The 27,464-nt window shown below is 36.2% G+C and overlaps 1 protein-coding gene across 2 annotated transcripts in view; it reads right to left on the bottom strand.

Annotated features, from left to right (window-relative positions):
• Positions 1-345: 345 nt before the first annotated feature.
• Positions 346-27,464, bottom strand: part of SNX6 (sorting nexin 6) — a 50,800-nt gene continuing 23,681 nt past the window's right edge. The window contains exons 9-15 of one of the 2 annotated variants that reach the window (XM_033109030.1): positions 23,006-23,081; positions 21,377-21,416; positions 14,005-14,085; positions 12,318-12,404; positions 6,457-6,616; positions 6,286-6,371; positions 346-2,050 (exon numbers count right to left, since the gene is read on the bottom strand). In XM_033109030.1, the coding sequence (XP_032964921.1) occupies positions 1,997-2,050; positions 6,286-6,371; positions 6,457-6,616; positions 12,318-12,404; positions 14,005-14,085; positions 21,377-21,416; positions 23,006-23,081 (584 nt within the window). In that variant the 3' untranslated portion in view covers positions 346-1,996. The remainder of the gene's footprint in view (positions 2,051-6,285; positions 6,372-6,456; positions 6,617-12,317; positions 12,405-14,004; positions 14,086-21,376; positions 21,417-23,005; positions 23,082-27,464) is intronic. The other variant, XM_033109031.1, reaches the window with a different exon arrangement.

Consider the following 27,464-nt stretch of genomic DNA (forward strand, 5'->3'; position numbering starts at 1 on the left):
TTCGATTGTTCTGGAGGTGCAAAGTAGAATCTATCCTAAGTATGCCCTTTGAGGGAGTAACATACATTCTATACCTAATTTGGACGATTTGTTAGTGAGAAAATCCTTGCATGGTGTGGTAGTCATCTCATTTATATATTAAGCAACCCACCGCCCTGCCTCCACACTGCTCCTTCCAGTCTACCCCCACTCCAACAAGTGCTCTAAAATGTAAGGGGCCTAAGGATGTATCATGCACTCCATGCCCTACCCCCAAAGGCCACCTAGACAGACTAGCTGATGGGTATGTGGACCATTATAGCCTTTTGTCCTGGACTTGCTATTTCTTAGCATTTACACAGCATCTTCAATTTCCAAAGCACTGTACCAACATTTATTAATCCTCACAACACCCCTGTGAGGTAGGTCAACATGTCATTTATAGCAGAGAAACTGAGGCAGAGAGAGGTCAAGTGAACCTGCCTGAGGCCAAGGGCAGCGGGTGAAGGAAGTGTACCGAATCCAGAAGCTAGGGCTCTCTGTCCCACGTTCACCCACTGACGAACATCACATGGGTCCATTTTCACCAGTGAAGGTGACATGAAGGACAAAACACACATCTCTCAGCCAACAGAAAAATCAACAGTTCAAAGGGCATCGGGAAACATTAGAGAGAGAGAAACATTAACCAGCACAGCAGTGAGGCAAGAGAACATGCTGCAGAGGAAGGCTGGAATCACCTTGACTAGGCTGGTAGGCCAGGCCTTCTTCAGAAGGGTTTGGGAAGACGCAAACTAAGAACCCACCTGAGGGGTGACCAACCCAAATGCCTGTGGTTTCCAAACGGGATAAAAATTAGAAAAAGACAGTAGAAAAATTCAACCACTCAATCTAATTTTAAACTAGGTATTACATAATGTTCATTCACATTAGAAAGGCCAATATTTGGAATATAGCTACTGATAATTAGTATCCTTTTGTACCCTTTTATGCCAAATATTGCAGTATTTTCCCCATGTCAAGTGCTGTTGTTCTCTGTAGCAGCCCTCTTTCTCTCTACATACTAAGTAGCTCAATGTCATGTCACATGGTTAATTGGCTGAGCTAGGGATGAATCCAGGAAACCATAACAGACCATATTCTTAGCTCCTGCATTTTAGAAATAGTTCCTAACCTGCCTCTGCCCAATTTCATTTTCTATGAAGTGCTAAAAGCAGAGAAGCAGTTCATTCTTTTGAAAAGGGATTGGTGAACTTGGTTCACTATGCTACTTTAAAGGAAGAAAAATTAAGACCTGCTCTGTCTAGCATTATATAGGAGTAGATTTTTATGGCTACTCCAGGTTTTAGAGTGATACAATGACCACAGAATTAAAAACCATCACTGTTATCACTGTTTATTTGACAATAGTTGGTTTAGTCTACAAGTTTAAGGCAAACATACTAATGCATTTGCTTTTTTTCAGAAATCATACTTAGAAAGATTACATAAAGTGTGTCCCAAAACTTCTAAGAAATATTCATTAATTAAAAATAAGTCTGATTAATGCTTTACCAGGATACATGAATGAGCTAACATGGTATACAATGTTTTTTTAAAAACAAAATTCAAAAAGGTAATGGCAATCTTCATCTTGTTTGAAGAATATATTTTTGAAAGGGTTAAACTTCAGAAATTACTTAAAGGTAAATAAGATTGGCAGCCATAAGGAATACTATTCATAAAATAAAGTTATAGAGGCTACTTTAAAAAAGACTTAACTTTGGGCTTTTGAGGAGGAGCGCACGAGGAATGACAACTGCCCTGGGAGCACGCAGGTGCAGGAGTGCGGCCTTCACCAGACTGGCACACCTGTGGACGGCACCGCTCCATTGTTTCTCAAAAGAAAGGAGAGTAGATGCACTTTGTCAGCTGTTTCTCTTGTTTTCAGTGAGCAATAAATGCCTAACGTCATTAAGAAAACAAAAATACAATCTGAAGGAAGGCAGCCCTTTTTAACCAGAAGGTGGAGTGTGGCTTATGTGTCTCCATTTAACACTGCCAGGCAGTTCTGCAGCAACTGTAGGTTACCCTAAAAAGGAAGGGAAAATAAATCATGAAGTTCAAATAGCTTGGAAGAGTCTTATTGAAAATACACACTATTAGAAATCATATAACTTTAAACTTGTTAAAAAAGAACAATTTTAGAAACAGCTATTTATTACATACAAATAAAGGTTTACAGACATAAAATGATATAATTTGTTTCATGTACAATTATTTTCCACACACTAGATTCTTCAGTAAATTTCCGTCTAGACAATATTAATATTTTGAATTATTTGGCATGTTCTAATGAGAGAGAAAATATGTCCTCTGTGTCCAAATTAAACTACTGAACATTTTCTGACTGTAAGATAGGTTATCACTTTCCTTTAGCCATTAAAATATTCATCAGCATAGATTTATAGCAGTTTTTATAAAAACAGTAAGATTACATACAAAAGTATTCTATAAAATTCATACCTAAGCACCCATTTGTAAAAAACATAAACTGGCATCTAAATTTAGACATGTATAAAGACAAATTTAAGTATATTTAGATTACATTACTATATAAATGGGGGTGAAGGAAAACCTCTTCCTTATGAGTAGAAAGTCAACTATAATGTATAAAGAATGATGGAATTAGAAAATGACCATTTGGCAACCATCATAATAACTGATTCAGACAAAATTCATGAATAGAGGCTAAAAAGCAGTGTGAGGCTAAAATGCCAATACTGTAGCCATTAGCTATGTACAGCTATCTACAGTTTAAACTTATTTTAATTGAAAGAAAATAAAAACTCAGTTCCTCAGTTGCACTACCCACATTTCAAATGTTCGATAGCCACATGACGCTAGTGGTTACCATACTGGATAGTGGTGATTATAGAACACTTCCATCATTGCACAAAGTTCTATTTGATAGTGCTGGTTGAGTGATGGGATATTTAAGAATCCCTGCAAAATACTTCTTAATTCCACAGTATAAAATATGTGCACTGAATGCAACACATCATCCTTTTGACATTAAGGACATTATTGAGACAACTGGTGGAATGTGAATAAAGGCCTATGGATTAGATAAGCATTGTATCAGTATAAATTCCTGATCTTTATTATTATAATGAGGATTTAGGAGAATTACTTGATTTTAGGAAACTCACACTGAAGTGTTTAAGAGTGAAGAGGCAACTTACTCAAATGGCTTACGACAACAATAAATGTGTACGGATATGTGTGAGTATGTGTATAAAGGTGGGGAGGGCAGGAAGAGGAGGACAAAGCAAATGTGGTAATATGCACATTTAGAGAATCTGGGTGAAGAGTATCCAGGAATTTTTTGTACTTTTCTTAAAACTTTCTGAACGTCTGAAATTAAGTGAAAATAAACATTTAAAAATTTTGGCTGTTCAGGTTAATGTCAATTTTTTGCCAGTATAACAACAGGATAGTGACAAATAACTTTGATCCTGTCTATATTTGTAAAATTATCTTCTTAAAGGTATTATTTCTCAAGTGGGACTGCTGAGTCAAAAAGACACACACCCTGCACTGACACCCCGCCAAACTGCCCTCCTAAAGGGTGTGCCCTAACCCACAACTTTCCAACAGGGCACATGAGGACTCATTTCAAACCCTCGTCATGAGCATCATCACTTTTTTTTTTTTTTACTGTCCTTATCATACTTCATTAATAAAGAATCTGAAACCATTTGCAAGGACACAAAAGTGATTGAACTACTTAGTTTTCTGTTATAACCAGATTTCAACTATGTGGCAACATGTATCCCAGTTATAATAAGTGAAATCCAAAGTACTTTCAAAGCATCTTGTTGTAAATTTAACTAATATCTAGTCTTTATGGAACAATTTATGTGGATTGTGGGACCAAAATGGGCCTCTGTTCAGATATACAAAATCATTAAGAAATCTTAGACAACAGAGCAGGGTTTCTCAGCCTTGGCAATCCGGACATTTTGGGCCATATAATCCCTGCCTTTTGGGGGCTGTCCTGTGTATTCTAGGATGTTTAGCAGCATCCCTGGCCTCTACCCACTACATGCCAGTAACCATTCCCCTGCATTGTGACAAACACAAATGTCTCTAGAAACTGCTAAATGTCTCCTGGGAAGCAAAACTGCCTCCAGTTAAGAGCCATTGGACTAGAAGAGCTATCAGAAAGTTCAACACAGAGAACACATTTCAGAAAGGATTTGAAAAAATATAAAATCTGGAAATCAGAGGCTGACATCAGTCTGTAGTAGGGGTCAGCAAACTCTTTCCGTAAAGGGCTAAATCATAAACATTTTAGACTTTGAGAGACATTCGGTCTCTGTTTCAGCTATTCAACTTTGCTGTAGTTCTGTGAAAGCAATCATAGACAAAGCATGAATGAATGAGCTTGGCTATATTCCAATAGAATTTTATTTACAGATTAAATTTGAATTTCATAGAATTATCACATGCCATGAAATATTATTCTTTTGCTTTTTTAAAATAACCATTTAAAAACATAAATGCCATTCCTGGCTCACAGGCTGCAGTTTGCCAACCCCTCCTCCATCTGTAACAAAATCCTAGTTTATAACCTCTTTAAAAAGAAACAATGAACATTAGAAACCAACAAAGGTTTAGTAAATATAAACCATGCCAAGCTTCTCAAAGCATTTTCTTCTGACAAGGTTATTAGACCAAGAAATCAGACAATATATATCTTGATTTTAATGAAGAATTTGACACTTCTTATATCCTTAATAGATAAAATGGAGAAATAATGGTTGATGATAATATAAATAGGTGAATTCATAACTATATAAATAACTACAACCACAGAAAATAAGTTAATATCAATTAGTATAGAAATAAAGGGAGAAACTGATAATTGAGACTTTTTTGGTGCCACATACTTTTACAATTAGATTAACAAATGTTGATTCCTTGCGTCCTGATCAATCTTTTAAATAAAAATTTAGACGAAGACATAAAAGGTTAAGTTCATACAAATTACAAATGTCCATCACTTGGGAGGATTAACTAGTATAACAGTGAAGTACTATACGAGCAAATCCACGTTTCCAAAAGACTGGGATACATTGGGATAAAAGTAGCAAGCTAACATTTAAGACATAAATGTGACCTGCAATTACATTTTAAATACTATAGGCTCAATAAATGAAAAAAATTCTAGAGATCTTTAGCACAATGTGAATGTACCTAACACTACCTAACACTACTGAACCATAACATTTAAAAATGGTTAAGATGGTAAATTTTGTTTACTACAAAAATGAAAAAAAAAGGGTGTGATTATAAGCCAAATAAATCTAGTGCAATATGAAAGTTAAAAAAACACTTATATATATAAAACATGTTGTTTAAGAAGAAATGTGCACAATAATCCGTCCACGTAGAGAAAAATGTTTTTATTTCCAGGTGTAATATTTTAAAAAGCAATGACAAGAGGGTGATAATATAAAAACCTTGTTGAGGTGTTATGGGATGAAAAATATTTAGCCCAAGGATGTCTAGCCTGGAGGACAGAAGATACATAGATAATACAAACTATTCAAATATCTGAAGGGTAAACTGTAAAAGTGGAATGAAAGCTTATCTTTCTTGTATTTTACATGACAAAACTTTCACCAATATGTCAGTTACAAAGAAGCAGATTTGTGTTTAGGCTTTAGTAACTTCAGAAGTGTAAATGCTATAAAGTGTATCAAAAAAATAACATTTAAAAGTTTATTTAAATTTCTTTAATATTTATTTATAGTTTTGGGAATTTTGAATACATTTTTAATTTTCAGTCCCTCTGAAGACAGCAATATTAAATAAATTTTTAAGGAATGTTTATATTAAGAAAGATGTATTTTTGTAAACAACTAATCAAAAAATGATACTGGTTTCCATATTAGTTACTACAGTCTTGCAGAGCTGATCATCAGAGACATAGATATTATTCTTGTTTGAATTAGATGATCTTCAAAATCCCTCTCAATTCTAAGATTCTCCATTTAAAAAATTACCGTAAGGTTTGGGCCAAGCTTTATCTTTATGTTAACTACAAGAAAGGGCTTACTTCAAAGTAAACACTTTATAAAAACTCTATAAAGATATTTATCTACTAAAACTAAATATTTTTAAGGCGTGAAATAATCTTGGATAACATAATTCCAATTCAGAAATAGTTCTTACAGTATCCCTTAGAATCAATTTCATAAATGATTCCATTCTAAGTTATAAATTCCTTAAATTATTAAATCTTTAATATGACACTACCTTTGCATGCTTCAGTTCTAACTCTGCCAGTTCCACTAAATTTTTTCTGAATGCAGCAACTCTTCTTGTCTTAAAATCTATGAGTTCTGTGAACAAAAGACATTAGGATAAGCTTTAATTTATATACTAGTATAAAGCATACCTTATGATTAAAGGTTATTATAACAGTACCTTGTTTCGCAGATTCAGATATTTTTTCAAATTTCTGACAACATAATTGTTGGGATGTTTCAGCCTGCAGAACATCTTTATTTTTTGCTCTTGCTTTATCCAATGCTTTATTAGCATTTTCATAATCCACTAATGACCTAGATCTTCGATAAAGGAGATCCTATAAAACAGAATGCTTCACAATAATATATGCTGCATGTTTCCTTTCTGGTAGTTACACTCCACCACCACCACCACCACCACCCAATCATCACCACCAGAGCTAACACTTGTACAGTGAATGCCACATTCCAGTTAAATTTTTTTTAATAACAGCTTTACTGAGATATAATTCACATACCATATAGTTCACGCATTCAATGTATACAATTCAATGGTTTTTAGGATGCTCCCAGAGTTGTGTAACCATCACTACAATTAATTTTAGAACAATTTCATCACCCAAAAAGAAACCCCATATCCATTAGCAGTTGCTCTCCATCCATTCCTCTCCCTCCCCCCACCATTGATCTGCTTTCTGTCTCTACAGAGTTGCCTACTCTGGACATTTCATTATATGGAATCATATAAAAAGTAGCCTTTTGTGTATGGCTGTTCCACCTAACATAAAGTTTCAAGTTCATCCTTGTTACAGCACGAATCAATCAGTACTTCACTCCTTTTTATTTCTAAATATTTCATTGTACAAATATTACACATTGATTTATCATCAGTTGATAGACACTTGGTTTTCATTTCTCTTTTGTATCTCATTACTTAGGTGTGGAATTACTGAGTCACCTGGTACTCTACATTGAACCTATTGAGAAACCACCAGACTGATTTCCAAAGGGGCTGGCTGCACTGTGCGTGCTCCCGTTTCTCCACATCCTTGTCAACACTTGCTATCTTTCTGATTAAAACTACCTAGTGGGTGTGAGGTGAAATCTCATCGTGGTTTGGATTTGCATTTCCCTGATGGCTAATGTTGAAACTTTTTTTAATGTATTCATTAGCCATTTGTATATACGTTTATTTTAGTCCTTTACACATTTTCAAATTGGGCTATTTGTCTTTTTATGGAGTTATGAGTTCTTTATATATTCTGGATGCCATCTTATACAGAATTACATGATTTATAAATATTTTCTCCTAGTGTGGGTTTTTTTCACTTTTCTTTTTAAAAATTTTTATTGGGGAACCGTGTTTTTCCAGGACCCATCAGCTCCAAGTCAAGTTGTCCTTCAATCTAGTTGTGGAGGGCGCAGCTCAGCTCCAAGTCCAGTCGCTGTTTTCAATCTTAGTTGCAGGGGGTGCAGCCCACCATCCCATGCGGGAATTGAACCGGCAACCTTGTTGTTGAGAGCTCGCGCTCTAACCAACTGAGCCATCTGGTCGCCCCTCACTTCTCTGGTCGCCCCTCACTTTTCTTGATAATGTCCTCAGACACACAGAAGTTTTTAATTTTAATAAAAGTCTAATTTATTTATTTTTTTGTTTGTTTGCTGTGTTTCGGTGTCATATCTAAGAAACCAATGCCTAATCGAGGTCACAAAGATTTGTTTATGTTTTCTTCTAAAAATGTTATACAACTGGCGGCCTGGTGGTTCAGGGGGTTGGGGCGCCATGCTCCTAACGCCCAGGTGGCCGGTTTGATTCCCACATGGGCCAATGAGCTGCACCTTCTACAGCTAAGACTGTGAACAAGGGCTCTCCCTGGAGCTGGGCTGCCGTGAACAGCCAGAGGTCGGACTGGGCTACTGAGTGCTGTCATGAGTGGCCAGCGCTGGCCGGCAGCCAGCGTGAGCATCTGGCAGCCGGCGAGAGCTGCCGTGAGCTGCTGTGAGCGGTCAGCTTACCAACGAACAGCAACCGACTACCTCAGTGCGGGGAGCGCAAGGCTCATAATACCAGCGTGGGCCAGGGAGCTGTGTTTACACAACTAGACTGAGAAACAGCGGCTTGAAGGACGGGGAGCGGGGGCGGAAGAAGGGTAAAAGAAAATGTTACACGTAGTTTTAGGTCTTATATTTAATTAAGTCTCTAATCCACTTTGAGTAAATTTTTATATATGATGTAAGAAGGGTCCAACATTATATTATTCTTTCTCACGTGACTTTTCAGTTGTCCCAGCACCATTTGTTGAAAAGTCTATTCTGTTCCCCACTAACCTGTCTTAATACGTTTGTCAACAATTAATTGACTGTATCAGCAAACTACGAATAGAAGGAACCTCCTCAACTTGATAAAGAACATCTACAAAAAACCTATAGCTAACATCACAATTATTATAATGAGAAACTAGAAGCTTTCCCACTAACATTAGGAACAACACAAGGATGTCCCATTTCACCACTCCTTCTCAACATAGTACTAGAAGTCCTAGATAATGCAATAAGAAAAGGAAATACGAAGTATACAGATTGGGAAGAAAGAAATAAAACTATCTTTGTTCACAGATGACATATGACTGTTCATGTAGAAATCTGAAAGAATCTACAAAAAACCTCCTGGAACTAATAAATGAGTGTAACAAGGCTGTAGTATACAACATTAAAACACAAAAGTCAACGGCTTTCTTTCTTATATACCAGCAATGAACAAGTGAAATTTGAAATTAAAAACACAATATTACATTAGCACCCCATAAAATGAAATACTTAAGTATTAATCTAACAAAATATGCACAAAATCTGTATGAGGTAACCACAAAACTCTGAAAAAAGCAATCAAAGAACTAAATAAATAGGTATTTTATGATCATGGATAGGGGTACTCAATATTGTAAAAATCAGTTCAACTTGACCTTTAGATTCCACACAATCTCAATAAAAATCCCAGCAAGTTGTTTTGTAGATACTGACAAACTAATCCCAAAGTTTATGCAGACAGGCAAAAGACACAGAATAATCAACACAATATTAAAGAAGAATAACAAGGTCAGAGAACTGACACTACTTTAAGCCTTACTACAAAGCTACAGCAATCCAGATGGTATGGTATTGGATCAACAGAACAGAATAGATCCTAGAACTAGACTCACACAAATATAGTCAGTCAACTGACCTATGATAAAGGAGCAAAGGCAATACAAGGGAAAAAAAAAGTCTTTTCAACAAATGGTGCCGGGAAAACTGGACATTCACGTGCAAAGAGATGAATTGATACACAGACCTTACACCTTTTACAAAAATTACCCTAAAATGGTTTATAGGCCTAAATATAAAATGCAAAACTATAAAACACCTAGAAGATAACATAAGAGAAAATCTAGATGACCTTGGGTTTGATGATGACTTTTTAGATACAACACTAAAGGCATGATCTATGAAAGAAATAATTGATAAGATGGACTTCATTAAAATTAAAATTTCCTGCTAGGCAAGACACTCTCCAGAGGATGAGAAGACAAGCCACAGACCAAGAGAAAATATTTATAAAAGATATATCTGATAAAGGATTGTTATCCAAAATATACAAAGAACTCTTATAACTCAACAATAGGAAAATGAACAACTCAATTAAAAAAATGGGCTAAAGACCAATTTTTTTAAGTTTTTTATTATTAGCTTCAGGTGTACAAAACAATAGTTAGACATTTCACCTCTCACAAAGAGATAACTCCCCTCCCCCAATCTATTGCCCCTATGACATCATATATATCTATTATAATTCCATTGACTCTATTTCCTGTGCTGGATTCCATATCCCGTGACTATATAAAATTATAGTTGACAAAGAGTATTATTCAGCTTCAGCTTCAGGTGTACAGTGCAGTGGTCAAGTATCTACACTGTCCATGAAGTGGTCTCCCTAATAAGACATGTGCCCATCTGACACCCTACAAAATCTTTACAACATTATTGACTATATAAAGACCAATTTTTTTAATAGACACCTCACGAAAGAAGATACATAGAGGGCAAACAAGTATGTCAAAATATGCTTCACATCATGTCATCAGGGAAATGCAAATTAAAACAAAGAGATACCACTACACATCTGTTAGAATGGCCAAAATTCACAACACTGACAACACCAAATGTTCGTGAGGATGTGAAGCAACAAGAACTCTCATTCATTGCTGATGGGAATGCAAAATGGTACAGCCACTTTGGGAGACAGTTTGGCAGAACTAAACATACTCTGCATATGATTCAGCAATTGAGCTCCTTTGTATTTACTCAAAGGAACTGAAAACTTATGTTCACCCAAAAACTTGCATGGGGATGTTTATAGCAGCTTTATTCATAACTGCCAAGACTTGGAAACCACCAAGATGTCCTTCAATAGGTGAGTGGATAAATTTAGTACAACCAGACAAGGGAATATTATTCCATGCTAAAAAGTGTTATCAAGCCATGAAAAGACATAGAGGACATGCATATTACTAAATGAAAAAAAGCCAATCTGAAAAAGCTGAACTATATGACATTCTGGAAAAAACAAAACTATGGAGATAATAATAATAAAAAAAATCAAAAGGGGTTGGAGGGAAGGAGGATGAATGGAGCACAGGATTTTTAGGGCAGTGAAACTACTCTTTATGATACTTATGACGGTGGATACATGTCATTACATATTTGTTGAAACCTACAGAATGTACAACAACACTAAGAGTGAACTCTAGTATATAAACTATGGTTTTTACTATTTGGCGTCTTTCACTCAGCAAAATTATTTTGGGATTCATCCATGTTGTTGCATGTATGAGTAGTTAATTCCTTTTTATTGCTGAGTGACATTTCATTGTATGGCTGTACCACAATTTGTTTATCCACTCACTTTTTGGTGGGCATGTGGGTTGTTGCCAGTTTTTGGATATTACAAATAAAGCTGCTGTGAACATCTGTGGGGACATATGCTTTCAAATACCTGAAACTGGAATTACTGGAACACAGGGTAGCCTATGTTTAATTTTTAAAGAAACTGCAACACTTTCCCAAAGTACTGTATCACAGTCCCAATACTATCAAAGTTCCAATTGCTGTAATTTTTGTCAGAATTTTTTCATTTTAGCCATTCTAATTAAGTTGTGTAGTGATACCTCATTGTAGTTTTATTCTTATAATTAAATTTTAATTCATTCTGGTGGTTACCAAAAAAAATTAGATTTACTTTCAGTCATGTCCTGTTCTAAAAAGTTATCTATTAACAACTACATATTATAATAAAATAATGAATTTAAAGTCTTCAAAAGTGAACAATTCATTTTATCCTGGCCATCCAATGTAAATAGTTTATAAGATACCATCCGATTTAAAGTAATTTGATATGGATGGTATATTTGCAAGTATCCAAGTCCTCAAAGTTAAAAGGGTTAGGTGTTCACCACTGATCAAATGGGAATTTTCTGTACAATGTCTCAATCCATAAATTAACACAGATTTTGAAGTATCCAAGCCACCCAGTTTTCAGTGCTTTCAAGATGTTATTTTTAAACATTTTTTTGATTAGTAAGAGTTTTAGTCTTGCACAAAGACAGATTTCCAAAAGGAAATTTGAGTTGCCTTAAAGTAAAAAATATCCTTGTTTTATAGTTCTCTCACCCGCAACAGAGGACTTATATAGATCAAATTAGGAATCCTTTAGCTATACAATTAATATTTGGGGGTTTTACTTTTGTTTTCGCAGGCATTTTACTTGAATTAATACACCCAATTCATTTTTTTTAAAAAAAGTTCCATACTATATTGTATCAGAAGTTTACTGAGAAAACTTTTATGTGGGGTTCCCTAATCTACAATTTTTAAAATGAGAAAAAAAATTTCACTTGAAAATATAATTTAAAATCAAGAGATAAATCATCTTAAATAACCTTAAGTTTAACAACCTCTAAAGAGATGACTTTTTGTAAAACAGTCTATTTGAACAACAGTTACCTTAGCAGCTTGAGATTCTCTTAAGTAATATTTTAAAAGATCAGAAAGTTTGAGGTCTTCATCAGCAGATACTCGTGCTTCTATTTTCTGGAAAAAGGGAAAAAAATTGGGCATTTAATCAGCACTTACAGTCTACACTCAGTGTTTTCTTTCTTAATTACTATAAAAATTTAAAGTGATAAATAACCTTTTTCTGCTCGTCTGTTACTTTTCTTTGTAACTCTGATAAGAAGATCAAATGAGATTAGTGAATTTATGGAAGGACTATATTTCACTCAATTTCTTGGCTATAATGAATTTCAGTATCACCTTTCAGCTTCACTTATATTTTCTCTCTATTCATTTCAATGGCAACTGATATGTACACATGATTTTAAAATAATACAGGTTGACAATGGTAGACTAAGTAATTCAAACCAATCCTCCTGCTGAGGACAACCAGAAAACATAGTCAAAATGTTAACAAAATGTGCCCGAAGACACCTAATAAACAGATGTGGTTAGTTTGAGTTGAGATTAAATGGGAAGTAGCCATGTCAGGCTAAAAAGATGAGAACTCTTCATTCAGTCTGGAGAGACAGTTTGATAAAAATAGATGTACTATGTCAACCAAATACAACACTGGGAAATACAAATACAACAGTGAGACCTTGTTTGGATCCTGACTCAAACTCCACTGTAAAAGTCACTTATGAGACAACTGGGAACATCTGTGTACTGGATATTTGATGACATTAAGGGGAATCATTAATAATCGTATTATGTATAAAAATTAATTCATATCTTTAAAAAAAGAGATGTGCACAAAGGGCAAAAAACAGAATGAATATGGACTTTTTGGTATACAAGAACTTTAAGCAATGTAGAAAATGTTAATATTCAGGAAATCTGGGTGATGCATGTACGTAAATTCTTTGTACTATTCCTACAACTTTTCTGTAAGTCTAAAATTATTGTCAAAATAAAGTTAAAAAAAAAAAAACCCTATGCATCTACCAGAATGGCTAAAATAAAAAAGATACCAAGTATTACAAGCTTGTGCAGCAACCCAATGCTCACATTCATTTTGATGGGAATGTAAATTGGTACAATTATTTTGGGAAACAGTTTGGCAGTATCTATGAAAGCTTTTCACATGGATACCCTATGATCCACCAATTCCCCTCCTCGTTATCTATACCCAACAGAAATATATACTTATGTTCAGCTGAAGGTATACAAGAATCGTTTTGGCAGTACTATTTGCAAAGAGCTCCAAACTATAAACTACCCAAATGCCTACTGACAGTAGAAAAAATAAATAAATTTAGGTGTATTCTTGCAATGGAATACTATACAGCAATAAGAATGAAGGAAACAGGTAGCCGGATGGCTCAGTTGGTTAGAGTGCGAGCTCTGAACAACAGGGTTGCCGGTTCAATTCTCCCATGGGATAGTGAGCTGCGCCCTCCACTAGATTGAAGGACAACTAATTGGAGCTGATGGGCCCTGGAGAAACACACTATTCCCCGATATAATTAAAAAAAAATGAAGGAAACATACCTACATGTAACAACATGGGTGAATCTTATATACATAATATTGAGTAAATGAAACCAGGCATAAAAGAATGCATATTGCATAATGCTTTATGTAAAATAAGAAAACAGAACTAATCTATGCTGTTAGAAGCTAGGATAATGGTTACCATTGCAGGAGGTGGTGACTCAGAAGGCAGCTGAAGGTGGGGCAAGGCATCTGGGTTGCTGGTAATGTTCTGTTTCTTGATCTGGGTGTTCATTACATGGATGTGTTAAATTTGTAAAAGTTCACTGAGATGTACACTTCTGCTATGTGCTCTTTCCTATATGTATAATATACTTCAATACAAAGTCAGAAAAAACTTGACGCTTCTTAAAAAATATTACTTTATGGAGAAATAAACTTATGGAACTTCTTAACCTAACAGATTAAAAATTGACTTAGATAAATTTAGATAACATGCTACATGGATGTTGGGTGATTTTAAATATGGCTCCTCTCCTTATATTATGGTATGTGCCCCTCCCCTTGAATCTGAGCTCTAAGACTGCTTGACCAATACAAAAGTGATGTTATGCCAGTTTCCAGGCTCAGGCCTTATAAAGTAGCAGCTTCCACTTGCCATCTTCTGGGACGCTCACTTTTGGAATCTAACCACCATGTTGTGAAGAAGTCTAAGTGGCTCCATAGAAAAGCCACGTGTAGGTGTTACAGTCAACAGCCCCAGCAAAAGTCCCAGCTGACAGCCAGTATGAACCCCAGACATATGCGTGATTCAGATGATTCCAGCCCCAGCCTTCATATCTTCCCTGTTGAGATCATCAGGGAGCAGAGTTAATGATGTGCCCTTTCTAAATTCCTGACCCAAATAATTCATTAGCATGATAAAATGGCTATTGTTTTAAGCTACTGATTTTAGGATGGTTTGTTACACAGCAAGAATAACCAGAACAACATGCAAACACTGAAGGAAATAAGGATTGTAGTGGCTATGGAAATATGCCACTCCAATCCCCTTCAAGAGAAATTGCTTGCTGGCTTCCAGTCAAGATGGCAGAATAAGTCAACAAACGCTGTGCTCACCTCCTCCCACGACCACATCATAATTACACTAAACTACAGAAAAACCATCATTGAGAACATAAGTTCTATAACTAAGGATATACAGAAACCATGTTGAGGCTGGTAGGAGATATAGAGACATGGAAAGGGCTGGGCCCACACTCACGTGTGGCAGTTAAAAATTGGGAGGGATATCTTGGCTATGGAGGCTCCACCCTCAAGGAGTGAGGGGTTCCAATCCCACAATAGGCTCCCCAGTCCAGGGTTCCAATAATGAGAATAGAAGCCCCCCATAACTTCTAGCTGTGAAAACCAGCAGAGATTGTGGCTGAGTAAGATGGAGGGTTGCTGGAGTCCCAGGTACTCCTCTTAACAGCCCCATACATGGACTTACTTGCTGACAAACTCACTTGCTCTGAGCTCCAGCGTTAGGGCGGGAGCTCAAAAGGCACCAGAGACATATGGGGAGGAAGTGAATTGTCTGGCTTCAGAGTGAGGACTCGAGGGGCAGCTTTCTCCCAGACAGAAGTGCCAGCAGAAGCCACTGTTCCTTTGTTGACATCTCCCCCAATCTAGCCTGTGCAAGCAGGCTCCATTAACCTAGCTAACATTGTTTGCCCTGCCCTGGTGATTCCCTGAGATCCCACCCCACCCAACTTGCAGGCTCACCAAAGTTGCTTCCAGTATCTTTTCCATGCTACAGACTTTCCTAAAATCTCTCAAAGGTTCACAAGCCCCCAAGCAAACAGAGTCTGGCCTCAGTGTGTCCCATACTGCTTGCTAAGCAGCCCCAACTGGCACTAGCAGCAGCTGGCCTCAGGTTGCAGCTTACCCTTTCCCAGGCACCTCCAAGCACAGCACAAGTGGCAACCATCGCAGATTACTTTGTAGCTCATATCAAGTGGCCCTGGGCAGGTCAAAGGTAGTGGCTGATCTTGGACTGCACTAGCGCCTCTCCCAAGAGGCTCAACAACAAACACACCTGGTGGCTTGCTTCAAACCATACCAGAGCACCACACAACCACCTCTACAGATGACACACCCAAAGGGCAAACTGGGCAGGCACCAGAGCCCTGCTAAAGCAAATCCTGCTCCATAGGGTCAGCCCCTGCACCAAAGCTCCTCCACTGTAGCCACAGCCAGTCCTCATAACCAATCAGTCGAAGAATCAATCCCTGCCACTGAAATGCCAACAGCAATCAAGGCTCAACTACAACAGGAGGGCACACACAACCCACACAAAGAAAACATCTGCAGCAACTGGCTTAGTGTGTGTGCAGGGAGACCGTGCCACTGAACCCCACAGCACAACTACTACAAAACGCCACTCTACTAAGACTGGAAAACATAGCAGTTCTACCTATTACATAGAAACAAACACAGGAAGGCAGCCAAAATGAGGAGACAAAGAAACATGTTCCAAATGAAAGAACAGAACGAAGCTCCAGGAAAAGAACTAAACAAAATGGAGACAAAAGCAGAGCTCAAAACACTGCTTATATGGATGCTCAATGATCTCAGGTAGAACAAACAAGAGATAGGAAACATAAAAATGGAGATAGAAAACATAAAAAAGAACCAGTCAGAAATGAAGAATACAATAAGTGAAATGAAAAATATATTAGAAGGAATCAACAGAATAGGTGAAACAGAGGATCAAATCAGTGATCTGGAAGATAAGGTAGCAGAAAACACCGTCAGAACAGCAAAAAGAAAAAGAATCCAAAAAATGAGGACAGTTTAAGGGGCTTCTAGGACAACATCTGCATCATAGTGGTACTAGAAGAGAGAGCAAGGAATTGAAAACCTATTTGAAAAAATAATGATGGAAAACTTCTCTAATCTGGCAAAGGAAATATACATACAAACCCAGGAAGTGTAAAGAGTCCCAAACAAGATAAACCCAGAGGCCCAGACCGAGACACATCAAAATTAAAATGCTAAACTTTAAAGACAAAGAGAGGCTCTTAAGAGCAGCTAGAGAAAAGCAGTTAGTTACTTACAAGGGAGCTCCCATAAGACTATCAGCTGATTTCTCAACAGAAACTTCATAGGCCAGAAGGGACTGGCATAAAATATTCAAATTGATGAAAAGCAAGGACTTACAATCAAGATTACTCTTTCCAGCAAAGCTATCATTTAGAATCGAAGGACAGACAAAGAGCTCCCCAGACAAGAGTAAGCTAAAGGAGTTCATCACCACCAAACCAGCATTACAAGAAATGTTAAAGGGACTTTAAGAAGAAGACAATAAAAAATATGAATGATAAAAAGGCAATAACTACATTATTATCAACAATTACTTTGAATGTAAATGGACTAAATGCTCCAATCAAAAGACATAGGGTGGGTCCGGCCGGTGGCTCAGGCTGTTGGAGCTCCATGCTCCTAACCCCGACAGTTGCAGTTCAATTCCCACATGGACCAGTGGGTTCTCAACCACAAGGTTGCTGTTTGATTCCTCGACTCCCACAAGGGATGGTGGGCTGCGCCCCCTGCAACTAAAATTGAATACAGCACCTTAAGCTGAGCTGCCACTGAGCTCCCGGATGGCTCAGTTGGTTGGAGCGCATCTTCTCAACCACAAGATTGCCGGTTTGACTCCCGCAAGGGATGGTGGGCTGCTCCCCCTGCAACTAACAACGGCAACTGGACCTGGAGCTGAGCTGTGCCCTCCACAACTAAGACAACAACTTGATCTGGAAAAAGTCATGGAAGTACACACTATTCCCCAATAAAGTCCTGTTCCCCTTCCCCAATGAAATCTTTAAAAAAAAGAAAAAGACATAGGGTGGTTGGGGCGGCCAGATAGCTCGGTTGGTTAAGAGTGCGAGCTCTGAACAACAAGGTTGCCGGTTCGATTCCCACATGGATCAGTGAGCTGCGCCCTCCACAACTAGATTAAAGACAATGAGCTGCTGTTGAGCTTCTGGAAGGGTGGCTGGATGGCTCAGTTGATTAGAGCCCAAGCTCTCAACAACAAGGTTGCAGATTCGATTCCCCCATGGGATGGTGGGCTGCGCCCCCTGCAACTAAAGATTGAAAAGGGCAAGTGGACTAGGAGCTGAGCTGCGCCCTTCACAACTAGATTTTAGGACAACGACTTGGAGCTGATGGGCCCTGGAGAAACACACTGTTCCCCAATAAAGAAAAAAAAAAAAAGACAGGGTGGCTGAATGGGTAACAAAACAAGACACTTATATGTGTTGCCTACATGACACTCAATTTCAGATTGAAAGACACACACAGACTGAAAGTATAGGGATAGGAAAAGATATTTCATGAAAATGGAAATGAAAAGAAAAAAAAAAGCCAGGGTAGTAATACTTATATTAGATTTTAAAACAAAAGGCTGTAACAAGAGATAAAGAAGGAGCCAGTAACTCCACTTCTGGGTATTTAATCAAAGAAACCCAAAACACTAACTTGAAAAGACATATGCAGTCATATGTTCATTGTAGCATTATTTATAATAGCCAAGATATGGAAGCAACCCAAGTTTCTATCAACAGATGAATGGATAAAGAAGTGGAACATATATACAACGGAATAATACTCAGCTATAAAAAAGAATGCAATCTTGTCATCTGCAAAAACATGGACAGACCTGGAAGGTATTATGTTAAGTGAAATAGATCAGACAGAGAAAGACAAATACCATGTGATTTCACTTACACGTGAAATCTGAAAAACAAAACAAACTCATAGATATAGATTAACATTTTGACGGTAGCCAGGTGGGAGGGGTATGGGTAGAAAAGGGGAAGGGATTAAGAAGTAGAATTTAGCCAATATATGGTGATGGAAAGAAAACTCTGGGTGGGGAACACACAATGTGATATACAGATGATGTATTACAGAATTGTACACCTGTATTTTCGAATTGTACTTGACTAACAATTGTCACCCCAATAAACTTTAATTACAAAAAAAAAAAAGAAGAATTTGGTAGTTACAAAATAGTCATGGGGATGTAAAGTACACAGCATAGGAAATACAGTCAATAATATTGTAATAACTATGTATGATATCAGATGGGTACTAGATTTATCATGGTGATCACTTGTAAAGTTACATAAATGCTTAATTACTACATTTCACACCTGAAACTAATATAATACTGTATGTCAACTGTAATTAAAAAATAAAAAAATATTAAAAAATAAAATAAAACCTATCACCTAAGAACAGCAAGTGATTTTTAGAATGGATTCTCAAAACTAACAAATACTTTTTGAATTATTGAAAGCACTACTGTTCTTTAACATCACCAAGGCAGGAGAGAAAATTATCATTTTTAAAAACCACTTACAAAAAAACAAAACAAAAAAACACTTACTTTGGTGATTTTCCCTAGCCAGGCCCCAGCTTATGGAGTATAAAATAAACTGAGCTGAAGAAAAGGACTAACATCAGGCCATAGGAAGAGGGAGGTGGCCTAGGTTGCTAGGTTATCACTTGAGCCAATCCAAATGGTCCCAGAAGGGTACCAGACACAGGACAAGACCCTCTCTCTGCCCCATTGGGCTGAGGGCCCTCTTAAAGGAAAGGGGTCAAAGGGAGGGGGAGGGGGCCAGTCACTCATACTAGGCACAAGTGAAGAAATGAGGCAGAAGCAAAAAGAAGCAGACACCCCTGGGAAAAGGGGGGGAGGGGGAGAGTGGGAGAGTGGGAGAGTGGGAGAGAGGGAGAGGGGGAGGGAGAGGGAGAGGGGGAGGGGGAGAGGGAGAGGGAGAGAGAGGGAGAGAGGGAGAGAGAGAGAGAGAGAGAGAGAGAGAGAGAGAGAGAGAGAGAGATTGCATGCTGCCAGGAGCACAGTTATTTGATAGCCCCCAGTGCCATCTCTCTGGATCCAGAATCGTGTTTGTACCAAGATTATATTCCATCCTCCCCCCTGCCTTGACTGTACCCAGCCAATCACAGAGCACAGTGGGTAGTAGTGCCAGCCCATTCCTGCCTGATGCACAACTTCTCTAATGGGTAACTGTGGCTCAGGGACGCTCCTTTGACTCAGACAAAACTTTTTTTCCTTTTTCTCTCTCTTTTTTTTAACAGGACTTTATTGGGGAACAGTGTGTATTTCCAGGACTCTATTGGGGAACAGGGTGTTTTTCCCAAGACCTATCAGCTCCAAGTCAAGTTGTTGTCCTTACAATCTTAGTTGTGGAGGGTGCAGCTCAGCTCCAAGTCAAGTCACTGTTGTTCAATCTTAGTTGCAGAGGGCGCAGTTCATCCCTTGCGGGAGTTAAACCAGCAACCTTGTGGTTGAGAGGATGTGCTCCAACCAAAGGAACGACCCAGCCACCTGGGAGCTCAGCAGCAGCTCAGCTGCAACTTGTTGTCTTCATTCTAGTTGCAGAGGGCGCAGCTCGCTGGCCCATGTGGGAATCGAACTGGCAGCCCTGTTGCCCAGAGCTCGCGCTCTAACCAACTGAGCCACCTGTCCACCCCAGACAAAACTTTCTTAGAACTGTGATACAGTCTGAAACTCTTCCTACCCAGTACTCCTTCTTCTGCCCTGTCCTTTCACAGGTGTAGACCTGCATCATGGTCTGAAGGCTCTTCCTATCTACTCCTGCTCCTTCCTTTGTTCCTCAAAATAACTTATCTTGCACACCTAATCCTATCATGACATTTGCTTTGGAAAAAACTTACACATAAGGTTATTTTGTTATATATCTCTATTCTTATGATGTAAATGTACACACACACTCAAAACTCTATTCCCAGAAAATGCTCATTGGTACAAATATCAAAGGCAGAATAATGGGCTATATGGACCCCTCTATAACAATATTTATATAATTAAGGACTTTTTCCTTTGTGTGAGAATATCTCTTTTTCTTTTACTTGTTTCTACTACACATCACTCAGTTGAAAAGGTCATGGTGAAATCAGGTTTTTACAATGGACTAGACACTACCACTCTCATCTAAGTACCACTGAACATCTAAAAAACATTTTCACTATTCTATCAAGTGATTAAAATGTTAAATATTATCGTATCTAGGATATCTAGGACCGATCCCTGAAAACTAAGATTGTCAATATTAAATTATTACTACTATGAATGAAACCTATCTGCAGTTGTATACTTGCCTCATATTGATACAATTCACTTTTAAACCAGTCTGTCAAGGGGAATCAAAAATAATATAGTCTTGGTAACGTTATAATGAACCTAAGACTTTGTTCTAGCTTACAAAGACCCAGGAAAAGAACATTCTTCATAAAAATAAACCCAGTATTCATAATGAGCATGTTTTCTGATCAAGAATATGAACATCTACATAAATACCAAAAGGTCATAATAAAAACGGAATTTCTTGAAAAATTCTCAAATTTTCAAATCTTAATGTTTCTTCTTCCTTCAGAAGTATAACTCATCTTCCTCAATTAAGTGAAACACTGCCGCCAGTTAAAACACTACTGTATGCACAGCTTTAGATTACCAAAGTTTAATTAACAGTACTTACTCTCGTTTTATCAAACAGTTCTGAAACTTTGAGAAAAAACCTGGAAGAGAAAAATATTTCATTACAAGCTACCTTTAAATAATTTTCCATTTGAAATATTCAGAAAACACATAATACCGCCAAAACATATTAATAATGAACATTCTTATTTCATTACAATAATATTTAATGGTCTTGTTTATTTCATTTAGTTCAACAAAAATTTCTCTGTACTTCTATCCACAACATATTTCAAATTTGTTACAGAAAAATTTCCCATTTCAGGGTAACAGTCTAAGCCATACATTAAAACTCTAAAAAAATTGTCTTGATATTCTTCAGTAATATGCCACATAATACTAAATAAAGCCTATACTTTCAAAATTCTTACAGAACAATCACAAAAGAGACAAAAGGCTGATTTAAAAGGAAAATATTGAAGTTGGCGCAGTTCTTGAAGATAACTGATAGTTACGTTTTAAACATTTTCAGATAGAGTTGCTTTGTTTTGGAAAACAACAAAAATGAACAACCAACTTCTCACAATTCACTTTCACTTTTAACTAAACAGCCTCTTTCTCAAATGCTGACAACCAGCTAAAAAAATATCCCAATGCCAAACTATTATAAGGTATTCTGTAAAACATGTAATTATAGATGACGTAATTGGATTAGGGCAAATACTACTGAAAGTTAAAACACAATTTTATGAACTTTGTTTTACTAAAAAGAACTTGCTTTGACAGGTTTATGCAAGATAACACATGGCAAGGGTCACTTTTTTCCTTCTTATCAAAGACTTAACTAACTCTTTGGGAAGGCAGCATGTTCATTAGTGTAAGCTACGGCACCTTGCTTTGTCGGACCATAAACTTGCATCTTACATGTCTAATGAGAAGATATACTAGAGAAAAGTTCAAGGATGTGGTTTAAAGGTAGGCATAAACTATGAAAATAGTTTTTCCACTTAACATTTTTTAAAAAGTTTGAATTATTTTTCAATGAAGAGTTGGGTTTAAACAATATTATAGGAGCAACTAAAATCACCTATGGTTAGATTACAATTAAAGTGAAAAACCAGCATAAAGCAAGTAAAGGAGAGCTGTGCAACCTAACTTCCGGGAAGCATTTCTACACTTACATGCACAACACACCACCCCCATCCAGTTGCTCCAACATTCACGAAACTATAAAAACTAGAAAGTCAGCCAGTCTCTTTAGAAAGTGCAAACTGATAGCATCAAATTTTACTTTAATCAATTTGGCTTCCAATGAAATACATACATATACATTCTAATTCTAAACAGAATTTTTAATTTATAATAAACTTTATCAAAACAACATTTTGACACAAATTCTGTCTCTCCTTCTGTCTCACACACAAATCAGCCCATTTTCATTAAAAAAAAAACCTTTGTAAAGGTCAAAATATTATATTAAGGTCTACTTTTATTCCTCAGATTTAAAAAATAAAAAATGGAACATAAAAACTGACACCGACCTAAGTTTATGAAGAAGCTCTTTATTATCAATGTGTTTTGACAAAAATATTCTAAAATGTCAGCTGGGTCTTAAGTATTATGTACGCCCAGGCTACCAACAAAATTTTTGTTTTCTTTATATTTAATGTTTTTTAATCAGAATCCTTACTTGCATATATCTGTAGAATCCTGAGTTCCTAAAGCATATAGTGAAGAACCAATTCTATTGTAATCATCTGCAGCACCTATGGAAAAAGTTTTAAGAATATATTTATTCAGTGATTCAAAAATACTTACTGAACACCTACCTGCCAAACAATGTGTATGTAATATGAGATACCCAATGTCTAGTGAAGGAAATTAGAAAAACTATAATATGAGTATTATATTAGTAGTAGGTACAAATTACTTTGGGGACAGGGTAAACAGATGATTCCACCTGTTTAAGTTTTAAAAAAGTTTAAGTTAAAAAAACCCCAAAACTTAAAAATCACTTTGAAGGTTTATTGAAGTAGGAATGAAAAATTATTTTTAATATCAAATACATTAGTATTTTATGCTTAAACTGACCATGAAATTGTTTTTTTTTAGAGCAAGAAATTCCTGGATTATAATGATATCTGACTCTGAGAACACTGCCCTCTTTAGCTATTATTATATGATCACAAAAACATGCAACGACCCTGATTTTATACATTACACTGATGTTAAAAGCTTAATTTTTCATAGTCCAAGGTAAGTTCATTCAATATGAAAAAAGTTTTTACTTTGTAATTTTGTAAAATAGTTTTACTTTCATCTCTCTTAAAGAACCATTCCATTCGGCTAAATAATAGAATTAATAAGACACAAATATTTTCTTTAGTTTTCTTAACAGATGATTCTCTACCTTTGTAGTTCTTTATGCTTCCATAGCACTAATATGCACTTCTACGATAGAACTGATTACAATATATTGTAAGCTTTTGTTTTTCATGTTTATCTTGCCTGCAAAATTATTAACTCCTTAAAGGCAAAGACAATATTTTCTTCATCTTGAAATCACTGATGGCTGGCACATGATAGATACTGTATGTCAATGTTTATGAACAAAATAATTTTTTAAGAAATTAATATAGTAGGATTGTATTTTAAATGATCAAATCTAAACATAAAGGTATTCCTAATTATTACAATCAACACTAACATGTACCATTTCAGGTTTACAAAATTTTTCTGTTTTGGGAGGAATGAACACTCATGGGCTGAGGCCAGGGTCTGGTCCAGGTGGGAGGACTGTGGGGTTTCCCAGGTAGGCAAACAGGGCACATCTGGAGTCCATAGGGTGCACTATGTGACTTGGGGTTATTAGGGAATAGGGAAGTAAACGCAGATCCTGATGGAGGAGCTGGGAGCAGATGGGCTGGGAAAAAGTTTCTTTTAACAGAGGGGTAAAAGTTATGAGGTATTTTATCCTTAATGTCATAAGGAAACCAACTCCAGACCAATTACGTGACTTGTCCAAGGCTCTGAAGCAAATGAGTAATGAATCTAGGAAGGAATTAAAGTTTCCCACATTTTTACTTGATAGTTCTTAATTACTGAACAGGCAAGTATAAAATACTACTTCATTAGAAGAAATCTGCAAATCACAAAGGTATAAAAAAATAAAATATAAAAATAACTCTTAACCCTCCCAAAAGAATGACATAAGAATAGAAGTTACCAAGCCAGAGACTTCTTTATTTCCTCCTTTCTATTACAGCATGTAATAATTCTCCAAAATGGAGGTTCATACTTCTAGGTATCTACAGACTTGGCTCTGTATCGGAGGATTTCATATTTTTTGGTCTTAGCACTCTTTTCTACTCTTACAAATTACTGAGAACCCCAAAGAGCTTCTGTTTATGTGGTTTATGTCTATCAATATGCATGGTATTTTTTTAAGTAAAAAAATTGTTTGTATTTACTATTTCATTTTAAAATATCAGTATTAAAACCATGATATGTTAACATAAATAACATTTCAAAATAAAAAATAACTATTTTAAAATTAGTGAACAGAGTGACATTGTTACATTTTTGTGAATCTCTTTTGTGTCTGGCTTAATAGAAGACAACTGGATTCTTCCCTCTGCTTCTGCATTCAACCTACTGTGATACAATGCTTTTTTGTTCAGTATGTGGAGAAAAATCTAGCCTCAAACAGTTATGTAGCTGGAAAAGGAAGGAGTATTTTACTAATATTTTCAGATAATTGTTGATATTCTTTGACACCACATCAAAATTCAACAAGGAGGTTCTTTAAGGGTTAATGCAATCTAAAATTATAAACTTTTTGTATTCTATTACATTAAACTCCACTGGTATAAGTGATAATTATCCCAAGAATATAAGGTTGATTTAACCTTTGAAAAACCGATCAATGCAATTAACCATATTGACTAAAAAAGAAAAACTAGATGACTATCTCAGTAGTTGTAAAAAGAGCACTTGACAAAATCTAACATTCACTCCTGACTTGAAAAACCCTCTCAGAAAACTAGGAATGTAAGAGAATTTTCTCAACCTAATAAAAGGCATCTAGGGATAAAACCTACACCTAACATCATAATTAATGGTTTAAGACCGAATGCTTTTCCCATAAGAACAAGGCAAAGGTGCCTGCTCTCACCACTTCCATCAGCACCGCAGTGGAGGGTAGAGCTATAGTACAATGGGGGCAAGGAAAAGAAATAAATGGCATCCAAATTGGAAAACAAGAAGTATAACTGTTTTTATTAGCAGATTATCATCTATGTAGAAAATCCTATGGAATCTACAAAATAATTACTAGAATTAGAGAGTTTATTTAGTAAGGTTGCAAGATGTAAGTTCAGTATTGAAAATACACGGTATTTCTATACATTAGCAAAGAACTGGAAATTGAAATGTAAAAAACACATTATTTACAATAGCATCAAAAAATAATTAGGAATCAATCTAACTAAAGATGAATAACATTTGTATACGGAAACTATAAAACACTGCTGAGAGAATTTAAAGACCTAACTAAATGAGAGTATACCATATTCATATATCAGAAGATCAATTTAAAATGTCAATCCTCCCCAAACTGACCTATAGATTCTACACACTCCCAATAAAAAATCCCAGCAGGTATTTTTGTAGAAAGTGACAAGCTGATTCTAAAATCCATATGAAAATGTAAAGAACCTAGAGGGGCCAAAAAAACTTAGATAAAGAATCAAGTTGGAGGTTTTACACAAGAAAAGACGTTCAACATCATTAGTCATTAGGGAAGTGCAAACTAAAACCACACCATGATACCACTCCTGACCTATTAGAATGGCTAATATTAAAGACAGGTTATCACTGTTGATAGGGATGAAGAGCAACTCTGCACAACTGGTAGGAATGTAAAATGGTACAATCATTTTGGAAAAATGTCTGGCAACTTTTTAAAAAGTTAATTATACACACTTATCACATGACCCAGTCATTCGACTGCTAAGTATTACCCAAGAGAAATGAAAGCATATGTCCATACAAAGACTTACATATAGATGGCTCATGTAAGTAAGCTTTATTTGTAATTCCCAAAAGCTAGCAACAACCCAAATGTCCAACAGCTGAATAAACTGTGGTATATCCATAAAATGAAGTAGCACTTAGCAATAAAAAGGAATTAACTATTGATACATACAACATGGATGAATTTCAAAATAAATTTGTTGAATTTCAAAGCCAGACAATAAAGTATACAGACTATATAATTCCATTCTTATAAAATCTAGGAAATGCAAACTAATCTATAAAGACATAACTCAGATCAGTGGTAGCCTGGGGTTACAGGTGGGAGGGAGGGATTACAAAGGACCACAAGGAAACTTTTGGTGGTTATGGATACGTTAATTTAACTGTAATGATGATTCTACACATATGCCAAAACTTATCAAATAGTATACTCTGAACATTGCATCTTATTTATATCAAATATACCTCAATAAAGCTGCTTAAAAAAACCCTTACCCTATTTTGCACTTTGAATGAATCTTTTACATACATGATTTTGTAACACCATGCACTTGACCATTTAGAAAATATTGTTTCAATGAATTATGCAAATCTTGGCACACTTATGAAATGTTAACACATTTTCGTATACAATATCAAAAATATCACATTCATAATATCATCAATGTCCTTAGACAAGTCTTTAATTATTGGAAAGCAAGTTCATAGTATTGGAGACAAGTTTCCAAAATTCTAATTACTGCTGGAAAGCTTGATTTTTTTATCATTGTTAACAAATACTGTGTTTTGTTTTCCTTGAAGTGACAGGTTTGCTTAGTTAATTTTTAAGAAAATGTCTACCAAATATTGAAGTCTGAATAATGACAGTTTGTCTGTCAGCCACTCTTTCAAGTAAAAATGGCGTTTTTTGAAAAAGCAGCCAGTTCACTAAAACGCCTTTCTAGAGAGAACCATCATATTTCAGTATACAAAGTGCTTTATATATACCTTCCCATTTCATTACTCAGAATATAAAAAGTGTACTCAAGGGAGAGCTAATACAATTAATAATTTTTACTGATTCATCAAGGACATTCTTAATTAAACATTTTTTAAATTGCAAATGCACCGAG

This window comes from Rhinolophus ferrumequinum, chromosome 6 (genome assembly GCF_004115265.2).
Source record: "Rhinolophus ferrumequinum isolate MPI-CBG mRhiFer1 chromosome 6, mRhiFer1_v1.p, whole genome shotgun sequence".
In the NCBI taxonomy this organism is placed as follows: domain Eukaryota; kingdom Metazoa; phylum Chordata; class Mammalia; order Chiroptera; family Rhinolophidae; genus Rhinolophus; species Rhinolophus ferrumequinum.